We start from the raw sequence: 19,388 nt of genomic DNA, 5'->3' as shown, positions 1-19,388 counted from the left end.
CTCTCTCCCTCTCCCCATCTCTCTGTCTCTCGCTCTCTCCATCTCTCTCTCTCTCTCCATCTCTCTCTCCCACTCTCTTTCTCTCCATCTCTCTCTCTCTCCCCATCTCTCACTCCATCTCTCTGTCTCTCGCTCTCTCTCATCCCTCTCTCTCATCTCTCTCTCTCCCCATCTCTCTTTCTCACTATCTCTCTCTCCATCTCTCCCTCTCTCCATCTCTCTCTGTCTCTCACGCTCTCTCCCTCCATCTCTCTCTCACTCTCCCCATCTCTCTCTCTCTCTCCCCATCTCTCTCTCTCTAGCTCTCTCTCTCCCTCTTCCTCTCTCTCTGTCTCTCGCTCTCTCCAAATCTCTCTCTGCCTCTCTCTTTCTCACTCTCTCTCTTTCCATCTCTCCCCATCTCTCTCTCTCTCTCCCCATCTCTCTCTCTCTCTAGCTCTCTCTCTCCCTCTTCCTCTCTCTCTGTCTCTCGCTCTCTCTCATCCCTCTCTCTCATCTCTCTCTCTCCCCATCTCTCTTTCTCACTATCTCTCTCTCCATCTCTCCCTCTCTCCATCTCTCTCTGTCTCTCACGCTCTCTCCCTCCATCTCTCTCTCACTCTCCCCATCTCTCTCTCTCTCTCCCCATCTCTCTCTCTCTCTCTAGCTCTCTCTCTCCCTCTTCCTCTCTCTCTGTCTCTCTCCAAATCTCTCTCTGCCTCTCTCTTTCTCACTCTCTCTCTTTCCATCTCTCCCTCTCGCTCTCTCCCCATCTCTCTCTCCATCTCTCTGTCTCTCGCTTTCTTTCATTTCTCTCTCTCTCTCCCCATCTCTCTTTCTCACTATCTCTCTCCCTCTCCCCATCTCTCTCTCTCTCACTCCCTCTCTCCCCATTTCTCTCTCTCTCGCTCTCTCTCACAATTTCATTGAGCTTTATTTTTTTGGACTTGACTTCATTTGTCACACTGCGGTGCTGGCTGTCTAGTTGACCAGTATTGCCTGAGGGCCAAACAGTCTACCTGCTTCTGATATTCATCTACTGTTCACTTAATCATGTGAGTGGGTATGATTGAGAAAGTGAGTGAGTGAGTGAGTGAGTGAGTGAGTGAGTGAGTGAGTGAGTGAGTGAGTGAGTGAGTGAGCAGCGAGCAGTGAGTGAGCAGCGAGCAATGAGTGAGCAGTGAGCAATGAGTGAGCAGTGAGCAGTGAGTGAGCAGTGAGCACTGAGTGAGCAGTGAGCAGTGAGTGAGAAGTGAGCAGTGAGTGAGCAGTGAGCAGTGAGCACTGAGTGAGCAGTGAGCACTGAGTGAGCAGTGAGTGAGCAGTGAGCAGTGAGCAGTGAATGAGCAGTGAGCAGTGAGTGAGCAGTGAGCTGTGAGTAGGCAGTGAGCAGTGAGTGAGCAGTGAGTGAGAGTGAGCAGTGAGTGAGCAGTGAGTGAGAAGTGAGCAGTGAGTGAGAAGTGAGCAGTGAGTGAGCAGTGAGCAGTGAGTGAGCAGTGAGCAGTGAGTGAGAAGTGAGCAGAGAGCAGTGAGCAGTGAGTGAGCAGTGAGTGAGCAGTGAGTAAGCAGTGAGCAGTGAGTAAGCAGTGAGTGAGCAGTGATCAGTGAGTGATCAGTGAGTGAGCAGTGAGTGAAAAGTGAGCAGTGAGTGAGCAGTGAGCAGTGAGTGAGAAGTAAGTGAGAAGTGAGCAGTGAGTGAGAAGTGAGAAGTGAGTGAGAAGTGAGCAGTGAGTGAGAAGTGAGTGAGAAGTGAGTGAGAAGTGAGCAGTGAGCAGTGAGTGAGAAGTGAGTGAGAAGTGAGCAGTGAGTGAGCAGTGAGTGAGCAGTGAGTGAGAAGTGAGCAGTGAGTGAGAAGTGAGTGAGAAGTGAGCAGTGAGTGAGAAGTGAGTGAGAAGTGAGCAGTGAGTGAGAAGTGAGCAGTGAGTGAGCAGTGAGCAGTGAGTGAGCAGTGAGTGAGAAGTGAGCAGTGTATAGGCTACATGTAAATCCTTGTAAGTTGGGTTCTCTTTAGAACGTTTCCTTCTCTTTGATTTGTTCTGTGTTCTTCTGTTGTGCCCTAGAAACAGTCTGACAGCTTCCCTCAACTCATCTCCCACAGAGCACTAACAACATACACACACATTTAACAAGAATATGTGTTTACTCCGGTTATGGAGCTTGACTGATAGAGAACAGCGAAATGGAGAGAGAGAGAGAGAGAGAGGGGGGGGGGTATTGAGAGAGGGGGTGGTATTGAGAGAGGGGGTGGTATTGAGAGAGGGGGTATTGAGAGAGGGGGTGGTATTGAGAAAGGGGGTGGTATTGAGAGAGGGGGTGGTATTGAGAGAGGGGGGTATTGAGAGAGGGGGTGGTATTGAGAAAGGGGGTGGTATTTAGAGAGGGGAGGTGGTATTGAGAGAGGGGGTATTGAGAGAGGGGGGTGGTATTGAGAAAGGGGGTGGTATTTAGAGAGGGAGGTGGTATTGAGAGAGGGGGGTATTAAGAGAGGTGGTGGTATTGAGAGAGGGGGTGGTATTGAGAGAGGGGGTATTGAGAGAGGGGGTGGTATTGAGAGAGGGGTGGTATTGAGAGAGGGGGTGGTATTGAGAGGGGGGGGCATTGAGAGAGGGGGTATTGAGAGAGGGGGGTGGTATTGAGAGAGGGGGTGGTATTGAGAGAGGGGGTAATGAGAGAGGGGGGGTGGTAATTGAGAGAGGGGGTATTGAGAGAGGGGGGGTATTGAGAGAGGGGGATATTGAGAGAGGGGGTGGTGGTATTGAGAGAGGAGGGGGTGGTATTGAGAGAGGGGGTGTGGTATTGAGAGAAGGGGAGGGGGTATTGAGAGGGGGAGGGGTATTGAGAGAGGGGGTGGTATTGAGAGAGGGGGGTGGTATTGAGAGAGGAGGGGTGGTATTGAGAAAGGGGGTATTGAGAGAGGGGGTGGTATTGAGAGGGGGGGGTATTGAGAGAGGGGGTGGTATTGAGAGGGGGGTGGTATTGAGAGAGGGGGTGGTATTGAGAGAGGGGGTATTGAGAGAGGGGGGTGGTATTGAGAGGGGGTGGTATTGAGAGAGGGGGTGGTATTGAGAGAGGGGGTGTATTGAGAGGGGGGGGTATTGAGAGAGGGGGTGGTATTGAGAGAGGGGGGTTGGTATTGAGAGAGAGAGGGGTAGATAGGAGGTGGTATTGAGGGCATAATTATTAAGCAGGTCTGAATCAAACGCGGGAGACTCGACACTTCTGTTAAAACATGCATGCTATAACCAGGCTATAACCAGGCTATAACCGCATCATACAGGAAACACACACACACACGCCCGCTGAAAGCCGCAACCTGAATCGTGCGGTCTGTTGGGTGGCCGCCCCCTCGCCTTTCTCTCTCTCTATTATCCGAGGCTCAGTAACTTATCCGTAAAATCTGTTTTTAGCCTCAGGCCTGTGTTGCGACGCGTTTGTTTACATCAATGAAGTGCAGCCCAGAGGCAGTCAAAGTGACGATTCAATAGAATCATCTGTTCACATCAACACTGATTCACACAGGCAGTATTGTGGTTATGGAAATGTTAAATACCTGAATACGATATCTCTCTCTGTCTCAGTCACACACACACACACACACATAGACACACACAAAACACACACTCACCTCGCTCGTCGCCCGCCCCAGTGTCATCTTCTGCCAGGGATCTGGCAACTGTGCCAGGGGCATCTTGGCGCTCGAGCTGTTCCTCTGATCTATTGTAGTGTTCACTCTATTAGTTTGTGCTAAAGCTTCGCTCCAGACAGGACTGTAGGCTATCACAATGTAGTAGTCTAAAGCTCTGTTCTATTCTAGTAGGCTATTTCCTCCGTTAGACCCATATGAGAGGACAAGGGACAGAGTTGGTTGTTTCTAGATCAGGGGCCGCCCCTTCTTTCTCTAGCGGAATAAACATGAAAACCTCGCTGGGCTACGTAACGCCTTTTACGGAAAATTGTCTCTCCACTTTCACCCTTGTTGTGTCACTGTGCCGCTTTTCCACTGCCTGCGCTATTCTCTCTCTCTCTCTCTCTCTCTCTATCTCTCTCTCTCTCTCTCTCTCTCTCTCTGTATCACTCTCGCTCTCTCACTTCCGTTTTGTCCCAATATGGCGCCGGGTGTCGGCTTACCTGCCTGTCAGACTACAGAGTCACTCATGCGTCATCTTTGGGGGCGTGAACCCGGTATAACGGGACACCTCATCCAAACGGGACACGGGCAGGTGAGTGGGCTCTCTTCAGCTGTGACCTCTAGCCGGGACAGGCACGTGAGACACCGGGGGAGAAGATAAGATAGGCTTTATTATTCGGTGAAGGTGATGCACTGTAGGTAAACGGTTCCAGTCCCGTAGCCATGAATATGCGCAGAATATAACTTTGATCAACATGGAGCTATTCAGGAGAGGAACTGAAATATGCTGCAGGTGGCGCGTTGAAAAAGATCTATGATATAGATTGGGCTATCATAATTATATGATATACAGACGTTAGGCCTACATCTTTCAAATTATAGCAAGAATGTGTATATGTTTTTATCACAGGCTACAATTCAACCCATCAAAGTCTACCTCATTGTTAACAGGTGGATTTCCACCCTTGACTTTGGGAGTGTCTGTCTGACTGTATAAATCCTTCCTCGCCAGTTAAAGTTTGATGTTGGAGGTCATTAGCAAGAGACTGCTTTATTATGAGCTATTTATAGCCTATCTGCTGTATGGGCCATGCCAGGGATAATGAGAACCATGAATTGACACAGAGTCATTATCTGTGACTAAAGAGGTGTGTGTGTGTGTGTGACTGAAGATGTGTCATGGGCGGGGACAGTATCATTACAGCCCAACTTCAGAGATATTTATACTGAACTGCCAGAATGAACTTGGTGACAGAACATTAATCTCCGTCTTCTCTCATGTAACGGCTTTACTGTCCTGGTGGTGTACGTACAACACTGTGGTGACATCTGGTGGTTGATTACATCTTACGCTGTGTTCAAAACAACTGGGAACTCTGGCATCTTTCTAGCCTGAAGATCACTGACGTCATGACTTGGCCTAGTCCCCCCCGTCTCCCCCGTCTCCCCCCGCCCCCCCAGACTTCCCAGTTGTCTTGAAAGCACCATTATATTCATGGATGTAAAAGAACTGGATAGGTGGATGCCAGATGGCTCCTTGTAAGTAATTAACAGCTATCTGGTACATTATTAGCTGTCTGCACTCAGAACTTTCCAGTGTCAGACACAAACACGTCATACAGACTCAGACAACTTTATTGCTCCAATCAAATCACAACAGTATTACAATCGTTCAGTTCTCACAGATGTTCCTCGTCAGTTTATCAGGGCTTGGATCGGTATCTGCTCCTCACGGAGAGGAGGCAGAGAAGACGAGAAGGAGAGGGAGAAAGGAGGTGAGAGAAATGAACTACCATTGCTTGTCTCTTTTCCTATGATAACATAATGACTTGCAGTCTGGTGTCTCGTTATTTTATCTATCAAAGTGCAACGAGTGCTACAATAACATCTGGGTCAGAGGTCATATATTAACAGATGGGAGCATTAGAAACAGAGAGACTTGGTTTAACCAAAACCACCCCCATACACACACCCTTAGCCTGGGGTGGCCAACCCTGGTTCTGAAGTGTTCTAGGGTGTGCAACCTTAGTAAGTATCAGCATGAACACACCAGATCTAAGGAATGTATTGGTGACTGATTGAATCAGGTGTGTTAGTGCTAGACTGGAACAACAGTCTGCCCTAAGCCATACACCTCCTACCTACAGTCCCTCAGTATCAGGAGAACACATCAATATAAAACTACATACTATACTCTATACATACCAGTGACAGAGAGTCAGAAGAGACAGACTGGTTTGGAATGCTGCTACAGACTGAACTCTGAACTACAAGGTCATGACCTCTCATATTGTGCGTTTAGAGACAACTAATGAGGGAATGAGAAGAGGGACGGAGGAGGATTAGACTTTCACCCAGGGGTTGGTGTTGCAGAGGGTAGGAAGGGATGTGTAGCTGATAGACTGCACAGTAGTTTGGTTCATGTGTGTGTGCGCGTGTGTGTGAGTCTAGCTGACAGACTTCAGTTTGACCCAGGGGTTGGTCCCGCGGACCTCCATGGGCAGATCGTTGGCAAAGATGTGGTTACAGAGCTCGTCCAATGGTGGCTCAGGGTCAGAGATGGCAAACTGGGCTGCGTCCTCGATCACCTTCCTGATGTCTACATCTATCTCCTGTATAGAGAAAGGAAGGAAAGAAAGAAGGAGGCAAGGAGGGAAACCATTTGAGTAATTGGACCACCTGTGTGTGTGTGTGGATGCGTGTCGGTGAAGGTGTGTGTGTACCTTGATCTCCTCCACAGAAGCCATGTTGTTGGACAGCATGCGTTCCTTCAGCATGGTGATGGGGTCACTCTTACTGCGCACTTCCTGGATCTCCTCACGTGAGCGGTAGCTACAGGAAGTTACATCACACACGGGAAGAGGACTTAGACATGATTAGCAAGGTTCTGCACCAGCCCTTGGTTGATGAGAGAGAGACAGAGAGAGAGACAGACCTGGAAAGGAAGCAGTGCTCTTCCCAAACCAACACTGCACTACACTAAGAGGGGAAAGGGGGGGGTAAACTAGGGAGTGGCAACACAAGGAGGTGGGCAGGGCTAAAAACAGAATAGAGAGGGAGGGAGAGAGATGGGAGATGTGGTGAGGAGTGAGGGGGCGGGGAGAGACAGGGTGCTCAGTTGATGAACACATGGTCAGGGGTCAAAGGTCAGAGATCATGTCTCACCTAACCCCGGGGTCGCTCATGCTGTGTCCATGGTAACGGTAGGTCTCCAGCTCCATCACAATAGGACCCTGCCAAGGAGGTTTCAAAAGCAAGACATTCAACAAGCTAGCCAACCCCACCATGATACTGCAGAATAGCCTGATCGGGGATTTCTACTGTAGCAGAGGATCTTCCTATATCTATGCTGTTTGGCCTGCAGCAGACCAGGAGTGCAAGGCCAGTTACAACTGTACTAGAGTCTCACAGACTGTCTCTATTCTGCTGGACACTGAGCCTCCCTCTGTCAGGGAAGAGACACTGGTGGGATACTAGAATAGGATCAGCCCTCTGTCAGGGAAAAGTCACTGGTGGGATACTAGAATAGGATCAGCCCTCTGTCAGGGAAGAGACACTGGTGGGATACTAGAATAGGATCAGCCCTCTGTCAGGGAAGAGACACTGGTGGGATACTAGAATAGGATCAGCCCTCTGTGAGGGAAGAGACACTGGTGGGATACTAGAATAGGATCAGCCCTCTGTCAGGGAAGAGACACTGGTGGGATACTAGAATAGGATCAGCCCTCTGTGAGGGAAGAGACACTGGTGGGATACTAGAATAGGATCAGCCCTCTGTCAGGGAAGAGACACTGGTGGGATACTAGAATAGGATCAGCCCTCTGTCAGGGAAGAGACACTGGTGGGATACTAGAATAGGATCAGCCCTCTGTGAGGGAAGAGACACTGGTGGGATACTAGAATAGGATCAGCCCTCTGTGAGGGAAGAGACACTGGTGGGATACTAGAATAGGATCAGCCCTCTGTGAGGGAAGAGACACTGGTGGGATACTAGAATAGGATCAGCCCTCTGTCAGGGAAGAGACACTGGTGGGATACTAGAATAGGATCAGCCCTCTGTGAGGGAAGAGACACTGGTGGGATACTAGAATAGGATCAGCCCTCTGTCAGGGAAGAGACACTGGTGGGATACTAGAATAGGATCAGCCCTCTGTGAGGGAAGAGACACTGGTGGGATACTAGAATAGGATCAGCCCTCTGTCAGGGAAGAGACACTGGTGGGATACTAGAATAGGATCAGCCCTCTGTCAGGGAAGAGACACTGGTGGGATACTAGAATAGGATCAGCCCTCTGTCAGGGAAGAGACACTGGTGGGATACTAGAATAGGATCAGTCCTCAGACATTAGATTGTCTGAGACAAAGTGATTCTTAACACTCTAAGCTCTTAAACAAGCTATCACTTTTTCATCTCTGTTCCAATCAGAACTCCTCTTCTCCAGCTCTATAACCAATCATAGTTCACCTTCCCGGCTCTGCAGTAGTCTGCAGCAAACTTGATGGCCTCCCTCACACACAGCACGTCCATGCCATCCACCTACACCACAGGGACAGAGGGGTCAGTATAGCAAAGATACACTCATTGACTGTGTGTGTGTGTGTGTCCTACCTTGATTCCAGGTATATAGTCTCCTCTCTTGAAGTAGTCAGTGCTAGCAGAGGATCTCTCTACAGACGTCCCCATGCCAAACTTGTTGTTCTCACAGATGAAGATACACGGCAGCTTCCACAGAGCCGCCATGTTGAACGACTCAAAGATCTGGCCCTGATTGGACAAGAGCAGAGACGATGATGATGATTTAATAACTTCATTGTAACTGTTAGATAGACCTCACCTGGTTGGCTGCTCCGTCTCCGTACAGCGCCACGCACACCTGGTTGTTGCCCTGGTACTGACAGGCTAGTGCCACACCAGCACCCAATGGAACCTGTAGACACACACACTGCGAAAATGCATGTTCCCCTCTCGGTCTAGGTTTGTGTGTGAGAGAGTCTGACCTGTGAGAGAGTTACCTGAGCCCCCACGATTCCATTCCCTCCATAGAAGTGTTTAGCGTACATGTGCATAGAACCACCTTTGCCCTTGGCCACACCTCCTCTACGACCTGAGAAAAAGAGACAGAGAGAGAATAGAAATCTATGTCAGGTGGAAGGATCAGTTTATCTGCCCTAAATCCTGACCTTAACCATTAGGAGGAAATACAAATCTGACCTTCGATCAGTTTCTAGGTGTGTCTCACCTGTGAGTTCAGCCATGATCTCTCTAACGGATACACCCCGTGTGAAAGTGTAGCCATGGGCGCGGTACGCTGTGATCAGGTGGTCTGTTGGGTTGATGCCCGCCTCGATGCCCATCGCACACGCCTCCTGTAACACAACCAACAACAGCTAGGAGAGAGAAGGGGAGTGTGTGTATGTTCCTTTCTCTCTTGCTGTGTGTGTGTTCTAATCTATATGTAATGTGTGTGTGTTCTAATCTATATGTAATGTGTGTGTGTGTGTGTGTGTGTGTGTGTGTGGTGACCTGTCCGTCGTAGAGGTGGCAGAAGCCTCTGATGATCTTCTGCTTGTACAGCTGGTCAGCCTTCAGCTCCATGCGTCTCATGGTCTGCATGGTCCTGTAGTACTGGAGGCCCTGTTCTCTGGTCAACACCGCTGTCTCAGAGGGGCCCGCCTCCAGACGGTGCAGCTCACACTTCTATTGGACAGCACAGGGAAGGGAGGGAGACAGGCAGCTCAACCAATCAACCAGATAAGTTTGATGAGGAAGTTTCCATTTCATACTGCATCTCGGGCTTGTTCAGTAGGGTATGATAGAAGTGTGTTGTGTAGAAGAGACATGTCCAGGAGAAATCTATTCAGTACGTGTCACATGCATTTGTTTTGTGTGTATGTGGACTCACCTTGATGTCAAAACTGGCCTGTGGGGTGAAGTCAGTGAAGAAGCGTGTGGACAACACCATCCTCGCCCCCTGCAGAGAGAGAGCATGACAGGAGAGCTACACACACACACACACACAGAAAAATCCAATGGCCCCACCCCCGAAGGCTAAATCCAGCCCTGGGCCACAGTGTGAAAGGAGGACTGGGGGTTCTGCAGAAGGAACGTGGCTGACGTTCAGGTTGCTCTGTTTGGATCCGAATGGCTGGTTCTAACTAGGTCTGGGTGATTTGGTACTAACTGGTGGTTGTCGGAGTGTTGCTGGGGTCGGCCGGCGAGGTTAAATCGACGTGTTTGGACAGGCCAATCAGCAGCTGGGAGGGAACAGAGGAGCCACCCAATTAGACCAGAGCACAGCCAGAGGAGTCTGACACCTGAACTCTAGATCTCTACCACCACCACCACCACCACAGCAGCGCACCACCCACTGACACAGCGCACCACCCACTGACACAGTGCACCACCCACTGACACAGCGCACCACCCACTGACACAGCACACCACCCACTGACACAGCGCACCCCCACTGACACAGCGCACCACCCACTGACACAGCGCACCACCCACTGACACAGCACACCACCCACTGACACAGCACACCACCCACTGACACAGCACACCACCCACTGACACAGCACACCAAAGAGAGTCAGGGCAGGACCTCTATTAGTACACACAGAGGCTGCCAACACTAGGCTATGTTCTAGATGAGCTGTGTTTTGTTCAAGGTCTTACAGGCTAGAGCAGGTCTTATAGGCTAGAGCAGGTCTTATAGGCTAGAACAGGTCTTACAGGCTAGAGCAAGTCTTACAGGCTAGAGCAGGACTTATAGGCTAGAGCAGGCCTACAGGCTAGAGCAAGTCTTACAGGCTAGAGCAAGTCTTATAGGCTAGAGCAGGCCTACAGGCTAGAACAGGTCTTATAGGCTAGAGCAGGTCTTATAGGCTAGAGCAGGTCTTACAGGCTAGAGCAGGTCTTATAGGCTAGAACAGGTCTTACAGGCTAGAACAAGTCTTACAGGCTAGAGCAGGTCTTATAGGCTAGAACAGGTCTTACAGGCTAGAGCAAGTCTTACAGGCTAGAGCAGGTCTTATAGGCTAGAGCAGGTCTTATAGGCTAGAGCAGGCCTACAGGCTAGAGCAGGTCTTACAGGCTAGAGCAGGTCTTATAGGCTAGAACAGGTCTTACAGGCTAGAGCAGGTCTTATAGGCTAGAGCAGGTCTTATAGGCTAGAGCAGGCCTACAGGCTAGAGCAGGTCTTATAGGCTAGAGCAGGTCTTATAGGCTAGAGCAGGTCTTATAGGCTAGAGCAGATCTTATAGGCTAGAGCAGGTCTTATAGGCTAGAACAGGCCTACAGGCTAGAGCAGGTCTTATAGGCTAGAGCAGGTCTTACAGGCTAGAGCAGGTCTTATAGGCTAGAGCAGGCCTACAGGCTAGAGCAGGTCTTACAGGCTAGAGCAGGTCTTATAGGCTAGAGCAGGTCTTATAGGCTAGAGCAGGTCTTATAGGCTAGAGCAGGTCTTATAGGCTAGAGCAGGTCTTATAGGCTAGAGCAGGCCTACAGGCTAGAGCAGGTCTTATAGGCTAGAGCAGGTCTTATAGGCTAGAGCAGGTCTTATAGGCTAGAGCAGGTCTTATAGGCTAGAGCAGGTCTTATAGGCTAGAGCAGGTCTTATAGGCTAGAGCAGGTCTTACAGGCTAGAGCAGGTCTTATAGGCTAGAGCAGGTCTTATAGGCTAGAGCAGGTCTTATAGGCTAGAGCAGGCCTACAGGCTAGAGCAGGTCTTATAGGCTAGAGCAGGTCTTATAGGCTAGAGCAGGCCTACAGGCTAGAGCAGGTCTTATAGGCTAGAGCAGGTCTTATAGGCTAGAGCAGGTCTTATAGATTAGAACAGGTCTTACAGGCTAGAGCAGGTCTTATAGGCTAGAGCAGGTCTTATAGGCTAGAGCAGGTCTTACAGGCTAGAGCAGGTCTTATAGGCTAGAGCAGGTCTTATAGGCTAGAGCAGGCCTACAGGCTAGAGCAGGTCTTACAGGCTAGAGTAGGTCTTATAGGCTAGAGCAGGTCTTATAGGCTAGAGCAGGTCTTATAGGCTAGAGCAGGTCTTATAGGCTAGAGCAGGTCTTTAGGCTAGAGCAGGCCTACAGGCTAGAGCAGGTCTTATAGGCTAGAGCAGGTCTTATAGGCTAGAGCAGGCCTACAGGCTAGAGCAGGTCTTATAGGCTAGAGCAGGTCTTATAGGCTAGAGCAGGTCTTATAGGCTAGAGCAGGCCTACAGGCTAGAGCAGGTCTTATAGGCTAGAGCAGGTCTTATAGGCTAGAGCAGGTCTTATAGATTAGAACAGGTCTTACAGGCTAGAGCAGGTCTTATAGGCTAGAGCAGGTCTTATAGGCTAGAGCAGGTCTTACAGGCTAGAGCAGGTCTTATAGGCTAGAGCAGGTCTTATAGGCTAGAGCAGGCCTACAGGCTAGAGCAGGTCTTACAGGCTAGAGTAGGTCTTATAGGCTAGAGCAGGTCTTATAGGCTAGAGCAGGTCTTATAGGCTAGAGCAGGTCTTATAGGCTAGAGCAGGTCTTATAGGCTAGAGCAGGCCTACAGGCTAGAGCAGGTCTTATAGGCTAGAGCAGGTCTTATAGGCTAGAGCAGGCCTACAGGCTAGAGCAGGTCTTATAGGCTAGAGCAGGTCTTATAGGCTAGAGCAGGTCTTATAGGCTAGAGCAGGCCTACAGGCTAGAGCAGGTCTTATAGGCTAGAGCAGGTCTTATAGGCTAGAGCAGGTCTTATAGGCTAGAGCAGGCCTACAGGCTAGAGCAGGTCTTATAGGCTAGAGCAGGGCTACAGGCTAGAGCAGGTCTTATAGGCTAGAGCAGGTCTTATAGGCTAGAGCAGGTCTTATAGACTAGAACAGGTCTTACAGGCTAGAGCAGGTCTTATAGGCTAGAGCAGGTCTTATAGGCTAGAGCAGGTCTTACAGGCTAGAGCAGGTCTTATAGGCTAGAGCAGGTCTTATAGGCTAGAGCAGGCCTACAGGCTAGAGCAGGTCTTACAGGCTAGAGTAGGTCTTATAGGCTAGAGCAGGTCTTATAGGCTAGAGCAGGCCTACAGGCTAGAGCAGGTCTTATAGGCTAGAGCAGGTCTTATAGGCTAGAGCAGGTCTTATAGGCTACAGCAGGTCTTATAGGCTAGAGCAGGCCTACAGGCTAGAGCAGGTCTTACAGGCTAGAGTAGGTCTTATAGGCTAGAGCAGGTCTTATAGGCTAGAGCAGGCCTACAGGCTAGAGCAGGTCTTATAGGCTAGAGCAGGCCTACAGGCTAGAGCAGGTCTTATAGGCTAGAGCAGGTCTTATAGGCTAGAGCAGGTCTTATAGGCTACAGCAGGTCTTATAGGCTAGAGCAGGTCTTATAGGCTAGAGCAGGTCTTATAGGCTAGAGCAGGCCTACAGGCTAGAGCAGGTCTTATAGGCTAGAGCAGGCCTACAGGCTAGAGCAGGTCTTATAGGCTAGAGCAGGTCTTATAGGCTAGAGCAGGTCTTATAGGCTAGAGCAGGTCTTATAGGCTAGAGCAGGTCTTATAGGCTAGAGCAGGTCTTACTGGCTAGAGCAGGTCTTATAGGCTAGAGCAGGTCTTATAGGCTAGAGCAGGTCTTACTGGCTAGAGCAGGTCTTATAGGCTAGAGCAGGTCTTACTGGCTAGAGCAGGCCTACAGGACAGCAGAGCTATGAGCTCCTTACTTCTGACACGGTCTGTTAAATCTACTTCAATCAGTGTAGATGAAGGATAGGAGACAGGTTAAAGGAGGATTTTTAAGACAATTGAGACATGGATTGTGTATGTGTGCCATTCGGAGGGTGAATGGGCAAGACAAAAGACGTGTCTTTGAACAGGTTGTGGTAGTAGGTGCCAGGCGCACCTTTTTGTGTGAAGAACTGCAACGCTACTGGGTTTTTCATGCTCAAAAGATTCCCGTGTACATTAAGAATGGTCCACCGCTCAAAGGACATCCAGCCAACTTGAAACAAACTGTGGGAGGTATTGGAGTTAACATGGGCAAGTATCCCTGTGGAACGCTTTAGACACATTGTAGAGTCCATGCCCCTATGAATGGAGGCTGTACTGAAGGGAAAAGGAACTCAATATTAGGAAGGTGTTCATAACGTTTGGTATACTCAGTGTATTTTCCATTATCATACCATTCCGGAACTTTGAGGGTTCATCACAGAGATCCTGTTAAATTAGGGGCTATGGTTGTGCCCTGCGTACAAACAACCACCATGGAGAGCGCTTAGATAAGAGCGAATGCTGAATCCGCACCATGGCCACTGAACAATGCCGCGGTCTGATGCCTCTATTAGTTCAAATGTGAATTCCATAAACCTGAATATCCCCACGTAGAGGGCTTGGGCTGTTACATGGGCTTTGGTTGCTATCGTGCAAGTCAGTTTATAACATTACATCATTAGTTACTCAGAGTTCCCCACATTGACATTGGCCTCAGGCGCTAACCTTGGAAAAGTAATTCACATTTCTACATCTACATCCTCTATTACTAAATGGGATAGATCAAACGGTGCAATTCTATGCAATCTGCTAGCCATACCAACTGTGTCAATATCAACCATCAGACAGGGCCTGCAGCCATCTATTGAACATAGCTTATTTGAGTTGAAGACTTCATGAGACTTTAAAAATCGCAAACAACTTGGGTTGATGCAACTGAATATTAACAGCTTACTTCCTAAACTGGATTACATCAAGATCTGGGCTATGCAGACGAATCCGGACACTCTGGTATTGACTGAAACTTGGATATCTGTGGACACTGGTATTGACTGAAACTTGGATATCTGTGGACACTGGTATTGACTGAAACTTGGATATCTGTGGACGTTCTGGTATTGACTGAAACTTGGATATCTGTGGACACTCTGGTATTGACTGAAACTTGGATATATGTGGACACTCTGGTATTGACTGAAACTTGGATATATGTGGACACTGGTATTGACTGAAACTTGGATATCTGTGGACACTCTGGTATTGACTGAAACTTGGATATCTGTGGACACTAGTATTGACTGAAACTTGGATATCTGTGGACACTCTGGTATTGACTGAAACTTGGATATCTGTGGACACTGCTATTGACTGAAACTTGGATATCTGTGGACACTGGTATTGACTGAAACTTGGATATCTGTGGACACTCTGGACTGATATTAATATTGAGGGTTATAATGTGTTCAGAGCTGACAGGCAGGGTAGAGGAGTGGCCATTTTTATGAAAATCATTTATTTCCCTTGCCCAGAAATTTGAGCTATGATCTTTAAGCCTTTGTCCGGGGAGAAATGTATCCATAACTGTTATAAGGGTCTACCGACCTCCCTTGGCTAACCTTTGGGCACTCTAAGAGTTAACTAGTTTGTTGTCTTTTACAAAATCAAAAGTTATTATCCTGGGTGACCTAAATTATGATGTGGAAATGCAGGCTTCAGGCAACCTAAAAGAAATGTGTAATGATCTAAACCTAACCCAGTTGGTGACTAAGCGTACATGGCCCAACCCGAAAGATCCTTTAAAGTCAACTCTGATTGGTCTAACCTTAATGGATACACCAGAGAAAAACATTTCTATTGGTGTATTTGCCCAAGACATTAGTGATCATTGTCCAGTGTTAGAGATGTGAGAATACAAAAATATAAGCCTTGTGTCGTCACAAAGAGGAACTTTAAAAACGTCCGTTAACACAGGCTTTTTTTTTACATCATCTTTATTTTAGTGACCTTGATTGCATTTCAGCTGTCCCTGAACCTGATGTAGCTTTGAGCCTCTTTGCATATGTCTTCAATACTATTGTGGATAATCATGCTCCCTTCAAAAAATGAAGAGTTAAAAAGGTAGATCGAATGGCTGGTACATTCCGGAATTTTTAGAAGTCATTCTTAATAGAGATGATGCTTCGGTCAAGGCCAGGAACACAGGCTTAGGCACGGACTGGCAAGCATAAAGCAACTGAGGAATTGTTGTGTATGACAAATAAGAAAGGCTAAATCGATTATTATGTAACACATCTTTTGGATTGTAATGGAACCTGCTAAATTCTGGAAAACTGTTAAATCCCTGAAGGGTTCTACTTCCTCCCCTCTGCCACAAAACAAGTGTATTCAGACACTGGTCTCATTATGGGGAAAGACAAATAAGTCCTGGATGCTTTGCTAGCAATAGACAACAAGAAATTCACAGGGGGCCGACCAATTGGACCCCGGTCTGCTTATGTGTGCAGTGCACATCATTGTTAGCTCAATAACCTCAACTTTTTTGTTATCGGGAAATATTCCAAAAGTATGTAAATCATCTGTTGTGCTGCCACTCCATAGGACGGGACAGTAGTGATCTTAATCATTATCGCCCCATTTCATGGCTTCATATTCTGGCTAGGATTCTTGAATCCTTGGTAAATGTACAACTTCCTCTTTATCTGAGAAATGTATTTTGGATGTAAACCAATCAGGGTTCAGGCCTGGGCATAGCACTATTACAGCAACCACGTTAGTTGTTAATGATCTAGTCAATGCTTTACACACTAAAATTAAATGTGTTGCTTTGTTTGCGGACCTGTCAAAAGCTTTTGATACTGTTGATCATGCTATTTTATTGACCAAATTGTCCTCGGTAGGTCTGAGCCCTGACGCCTGTTCATGGTTTCATGATCATCTTAGTGACAGAACTCAGTCTATCGTGATTAATGGGGTTAAGTCTGAATTTCTTGATGTACATAAAGGTGTACCACAGGGGTAAATTATAGCTATGCAGGAATCCCTCGCCTACAGGCAAAACTAAATAGATGTTGTTTTCAAACTCTCGCAAGAATGTTTCAGATGAACTACTCGTTCACTCAGATGGTTCTCCAATCGAACGTGTTCCCACACATAAATACTTAGGCATTTGGATTGATATGGATTTGACGTTTATAAAACCTATAGGGATCACCTGGTTAAGAACCTAAGTTTTAGAGTTGTCTTTTTCTACAGAAACAGATCATTCATTTCTCTAAGAAGGAAGCAGATTATTCAGTCAGCCTTATCTGTTCTTGATTATGGTGATATTATTTATCAAAGTGCAGCTGCTACTACTCTTAAACCATTGGATGCCATCTACCATAGTGCCCTTCATTTTGTTACAGGTTTGACACTAACCACTAAATCCTGTATCAAAAGGTTGGCTGGACTTTCCTAAAGACCTGCAGATCTCTACATTTCTCCCTTTGTGTTTACAAGGCCCTACTTCATAAACTTCTGTCTTATCTAACTTTGCTGTTGAAGCGTAGACACCTGAGTTGCCTAACCCGTTCACAGGATTGGTTAACTACCGAGCTAGATACATCTGCTTTTATACTTTACAAAAATAAACGCAGCATGCAAGAATTACAAAGATGTTACTGAGTTAAAGTTCATGAGGAAATCAGTCAATTTGTAAAAAGATTCATTAGGCCCTAATCTATGGATTTGACATGACTGGGAATACAGACACAGTGGGGGAGAACAAGTATTTGAGACACTGCCGATTTTGCAGGTTTTCCTACTTACAAAGCAAGTAGAGGTCTGTAATTTGTATCATAGGTACACTTCAACTGTGAGAGACAGAATCTAAAAAAAAAAATCAGAAAATCACATTGTATGATTTTTAAGTAATTAATTTGCATTTTATTTATAAAAAATTACAGACCTCTACATGCTTTGTAAGTAGGAAAGCCTGCAAAATTGGCAGTGTACTTGTTCTCCCCACTGACTGTATGCATCTGTTGGTCACAGATACCTTTAAAAACTAAATTGGCCACACAATGGGACTCAGGATCTCGTCACGCTATTTCTGTGCATTCAAATTGCCTTCAATAAAATACAATTGTGTTTGCTATCCATAGCTTAGGCTTGCCCATACCATAACCCCACCATGGGGCAATCTGTTAACAACGTTGACATCAGCAAACCGCTCGCCAAACACGACGCCATACACGTGGTCTGCGGTTGTGAGGCCGTTTGGATGTACTGCCAAATGCTCTAAAACTACATTGGAGGCAGCTTATGGTAGATAAATTAACACTCAGTTATCTGGCAACAACTTTGGTGGATGTTCCTGCAGTCAGCCTGCCAATTGCACGCTCCCTCAACTTGAGACATCTGTGTTGTGTTACAAAACTGCACATTTTAGAATGACCTTTTATTGTCCCCAGCACAAGGTGCACCTGTGTAATGATCATGCTGTTTAATCAGCTTCTTGATATGCCACACCTGTCAGTAGGATGGATTGTTTTGGCAAAGGAGAAATGCTCATTAACAGGTATGTTAACAAATGTGATTTTTTTGTTTGTTGAGCGAAATAAGCTTTTGTATATATGGATCTTTCATTTCAGCTCATGAAACACGGGACCAACACTTTAGATGTTGCGTTCAGCGTAGTTTTAATGCACTGTATTGCTGGAACAAAATTCAAAATACAATTAATCTCGATGTTCTGGTGCCATTCAGGCAATTTGAAGTATTGATTACAGACTTATTTGTGGAGCAATGCAACTGTTTTTCTGGGTGATTTGTGCTTCCCATGACTGTTTTTGTATTTTAATTACACACACACACACACACACAGTCAAAAGTTCTGACACCTACTCATTCAAGGGTTTTTCTTTATTTTACTATTTTCTACATTGTAGAATAATAGTGAAGACATCAAAACTATGAAATACCACATATGGAATCATGTAGTAAACAAAACAGTGTTAAACAAATCACTACCTCTTGAAGCTGGTTGAGAGAATGCCAAGAGTGTGCAAAGCTGTCATCAAGGCAAAAGGTGGCTACTTTGAATAATCTCAAATATAAAATATATTTAGATTTGTTTGCAATTTTTTGGTTACTACATGATTCCATATATGTTCTTTCATAGTCTTGACTTCACTATTATTCTACAATGTAGAAAACAAATTTAAAAAGCAGAATGAGTAGTGTATAATGTGTATATTTATGTTGCATATACAGGGCGCATTTGTAAAAGAGGCCTAGTTCTCAATATGTTTTCCCTAAAAAAGCCAGTGCACCTGTTCCCTTTGTCCCTGTACTTCCTAATCAACTTTTAGGAAATAAAAATAAGACTGCAAAACTCGTGGCTCCCTAGTGGCGCAGTAATTTAAGGCACTGCATCTCAGTGCTTGAGGCGTCACTACACAAACACCCGGGATCGAATCTAGGCTGTGTCACAACCTGCCCTGATTGGGAATCTCATATATCTCATATAAATAATAATTTGTTTCTAACTGGCTTGCCTAGTTAAATAAAACATACATAAATTATCCAGCTACATCTATGTTCGAATTGTATCTGGCCGAATAGAACAAATGCATCGACACGCTGTCATCAATGCAAGCGCCGAACAACAATGATTTGGACATTGTGTTGTTCAGTTGGGGCTGTGAGTTACCATGTTAACGTGCCGACATCTACAAGGTCAGCACTGCTATCTGGGACTGAAGCTACTAGCAACCTCTCATCTGGCAAATTTCGTCAGCTAGCTAGCTTGCTATCTCATAGCGAAATCACCTAGCTAGCTTTCAGCACCATGGACAGCGGCACGTAGGTTGCCAGTAGTACGTACCACATTCTTGCTGGCGTTGCCAAGTCGGTACACGTTTGAGATGAGGGTCAACATCTTTTGCATGCTACTGGACACTTCGTTGTAGCATCAGTACAGAAGAGCCGATTTAGCTAGCTAACGGATTAAAATCGACAACAAATATCAGCTGACACTTTCGTGGTGTGTCGGGTGGCCAACTAAAACGATCACGGGG

The 19,388-nt window shown here is 46.8% G+C and overlaps 2 protein-coding genes across 6 annotated transcripts in view; both read right to left on the bottom strand.

Annotated features, from left to right (window-relative positions):
• The window catches only part of LOC112247560 (ribosomal protein S6 kinase alpha-3-like), a 38,167-nt gene extending 34,165 nt beyond the window's left edge, over positions 1-4,002 (bottom strand). For all 3 annotated transcript variants that reach the window (XM_042308511.1, XM_042308513.1, XM_042308514.1), the window contains exon 1: positions 3,605-4,002. In XM_042308511.1, coding sequence (XP_042164445.1) covers positions 3,605-3,667 — 63 coding nt within the window. In that variant the 5' untranslated portion in view covers positions 3,668-4,002. The remainder of the gene's footprint in view (positions 1-3,604) is intronic.
• Positions 4,003-5,226: 1,224 nt separating this feature from the next.
• On the bottom strand, positions 5,227-19,377 carry LOC112247524 (pyruvate dehydrogenase E1 component subunit alpha, mitochondrial-like). Of its 3 annotated transcripts, none has more exons than XM_042308829.1 (11): positions 19,196-19,377; positions 9,510-9,578; positions 9,131-9,304; positions 8,847-8,973; positions 8,620-8,711; positions 8,442-8,549; positions 8,216-8,371; positions 8,072-8,143; positions 6,773-6,840; positions 6,331-6,439; positions 5,227-6,219 (listed from the first exon to the last, which is right to left on the bottom strand). In XM_042308829.1, exons 1-11 carry the CDS (start codon positions 19,256-19,258, stop codon positions 6,055-6,057), a joined length of 1,203 nt encoding a protein of 400 aa, XP_042164763.1. In that variant the 5' UTR covers positions 19,259-19,377; the 3' UTR covers positions 5,227-6,054. The 3 variants fall into 3 exon arrangements, with proteins under 3 accessions (XP_042164763.1, XP_042164764.1, XP_042164765.1); XM_042308830.1 differs by having other exon boundaries at positions 8,442-8,534; XM_042308831.1 differs by lacking the exon at positions 8,442-8,549.
• Between the last annotated feature and the right edge of the window lie 11 nt (positions 19,378-19,388).

This window comes from Oncorhynchus tshawytscha, linkage group LG29 (assembly GCF_018296145.1).
Source record: "Oncorhynchus tshawytscha isolate Ot180627B linkage group LG29, Otsh_v2.0, whole genome shotgun sequence".
NCBI lineage: Eukaryota > Metazoa > Chordata > Actinopteri > Salmoniformes > Salmonidae > Oncorhynchus > Oncorhynchus tshawytscha.
This window is presented reverse-complemented; position numbering and strand designations above follow the sequence as displayed.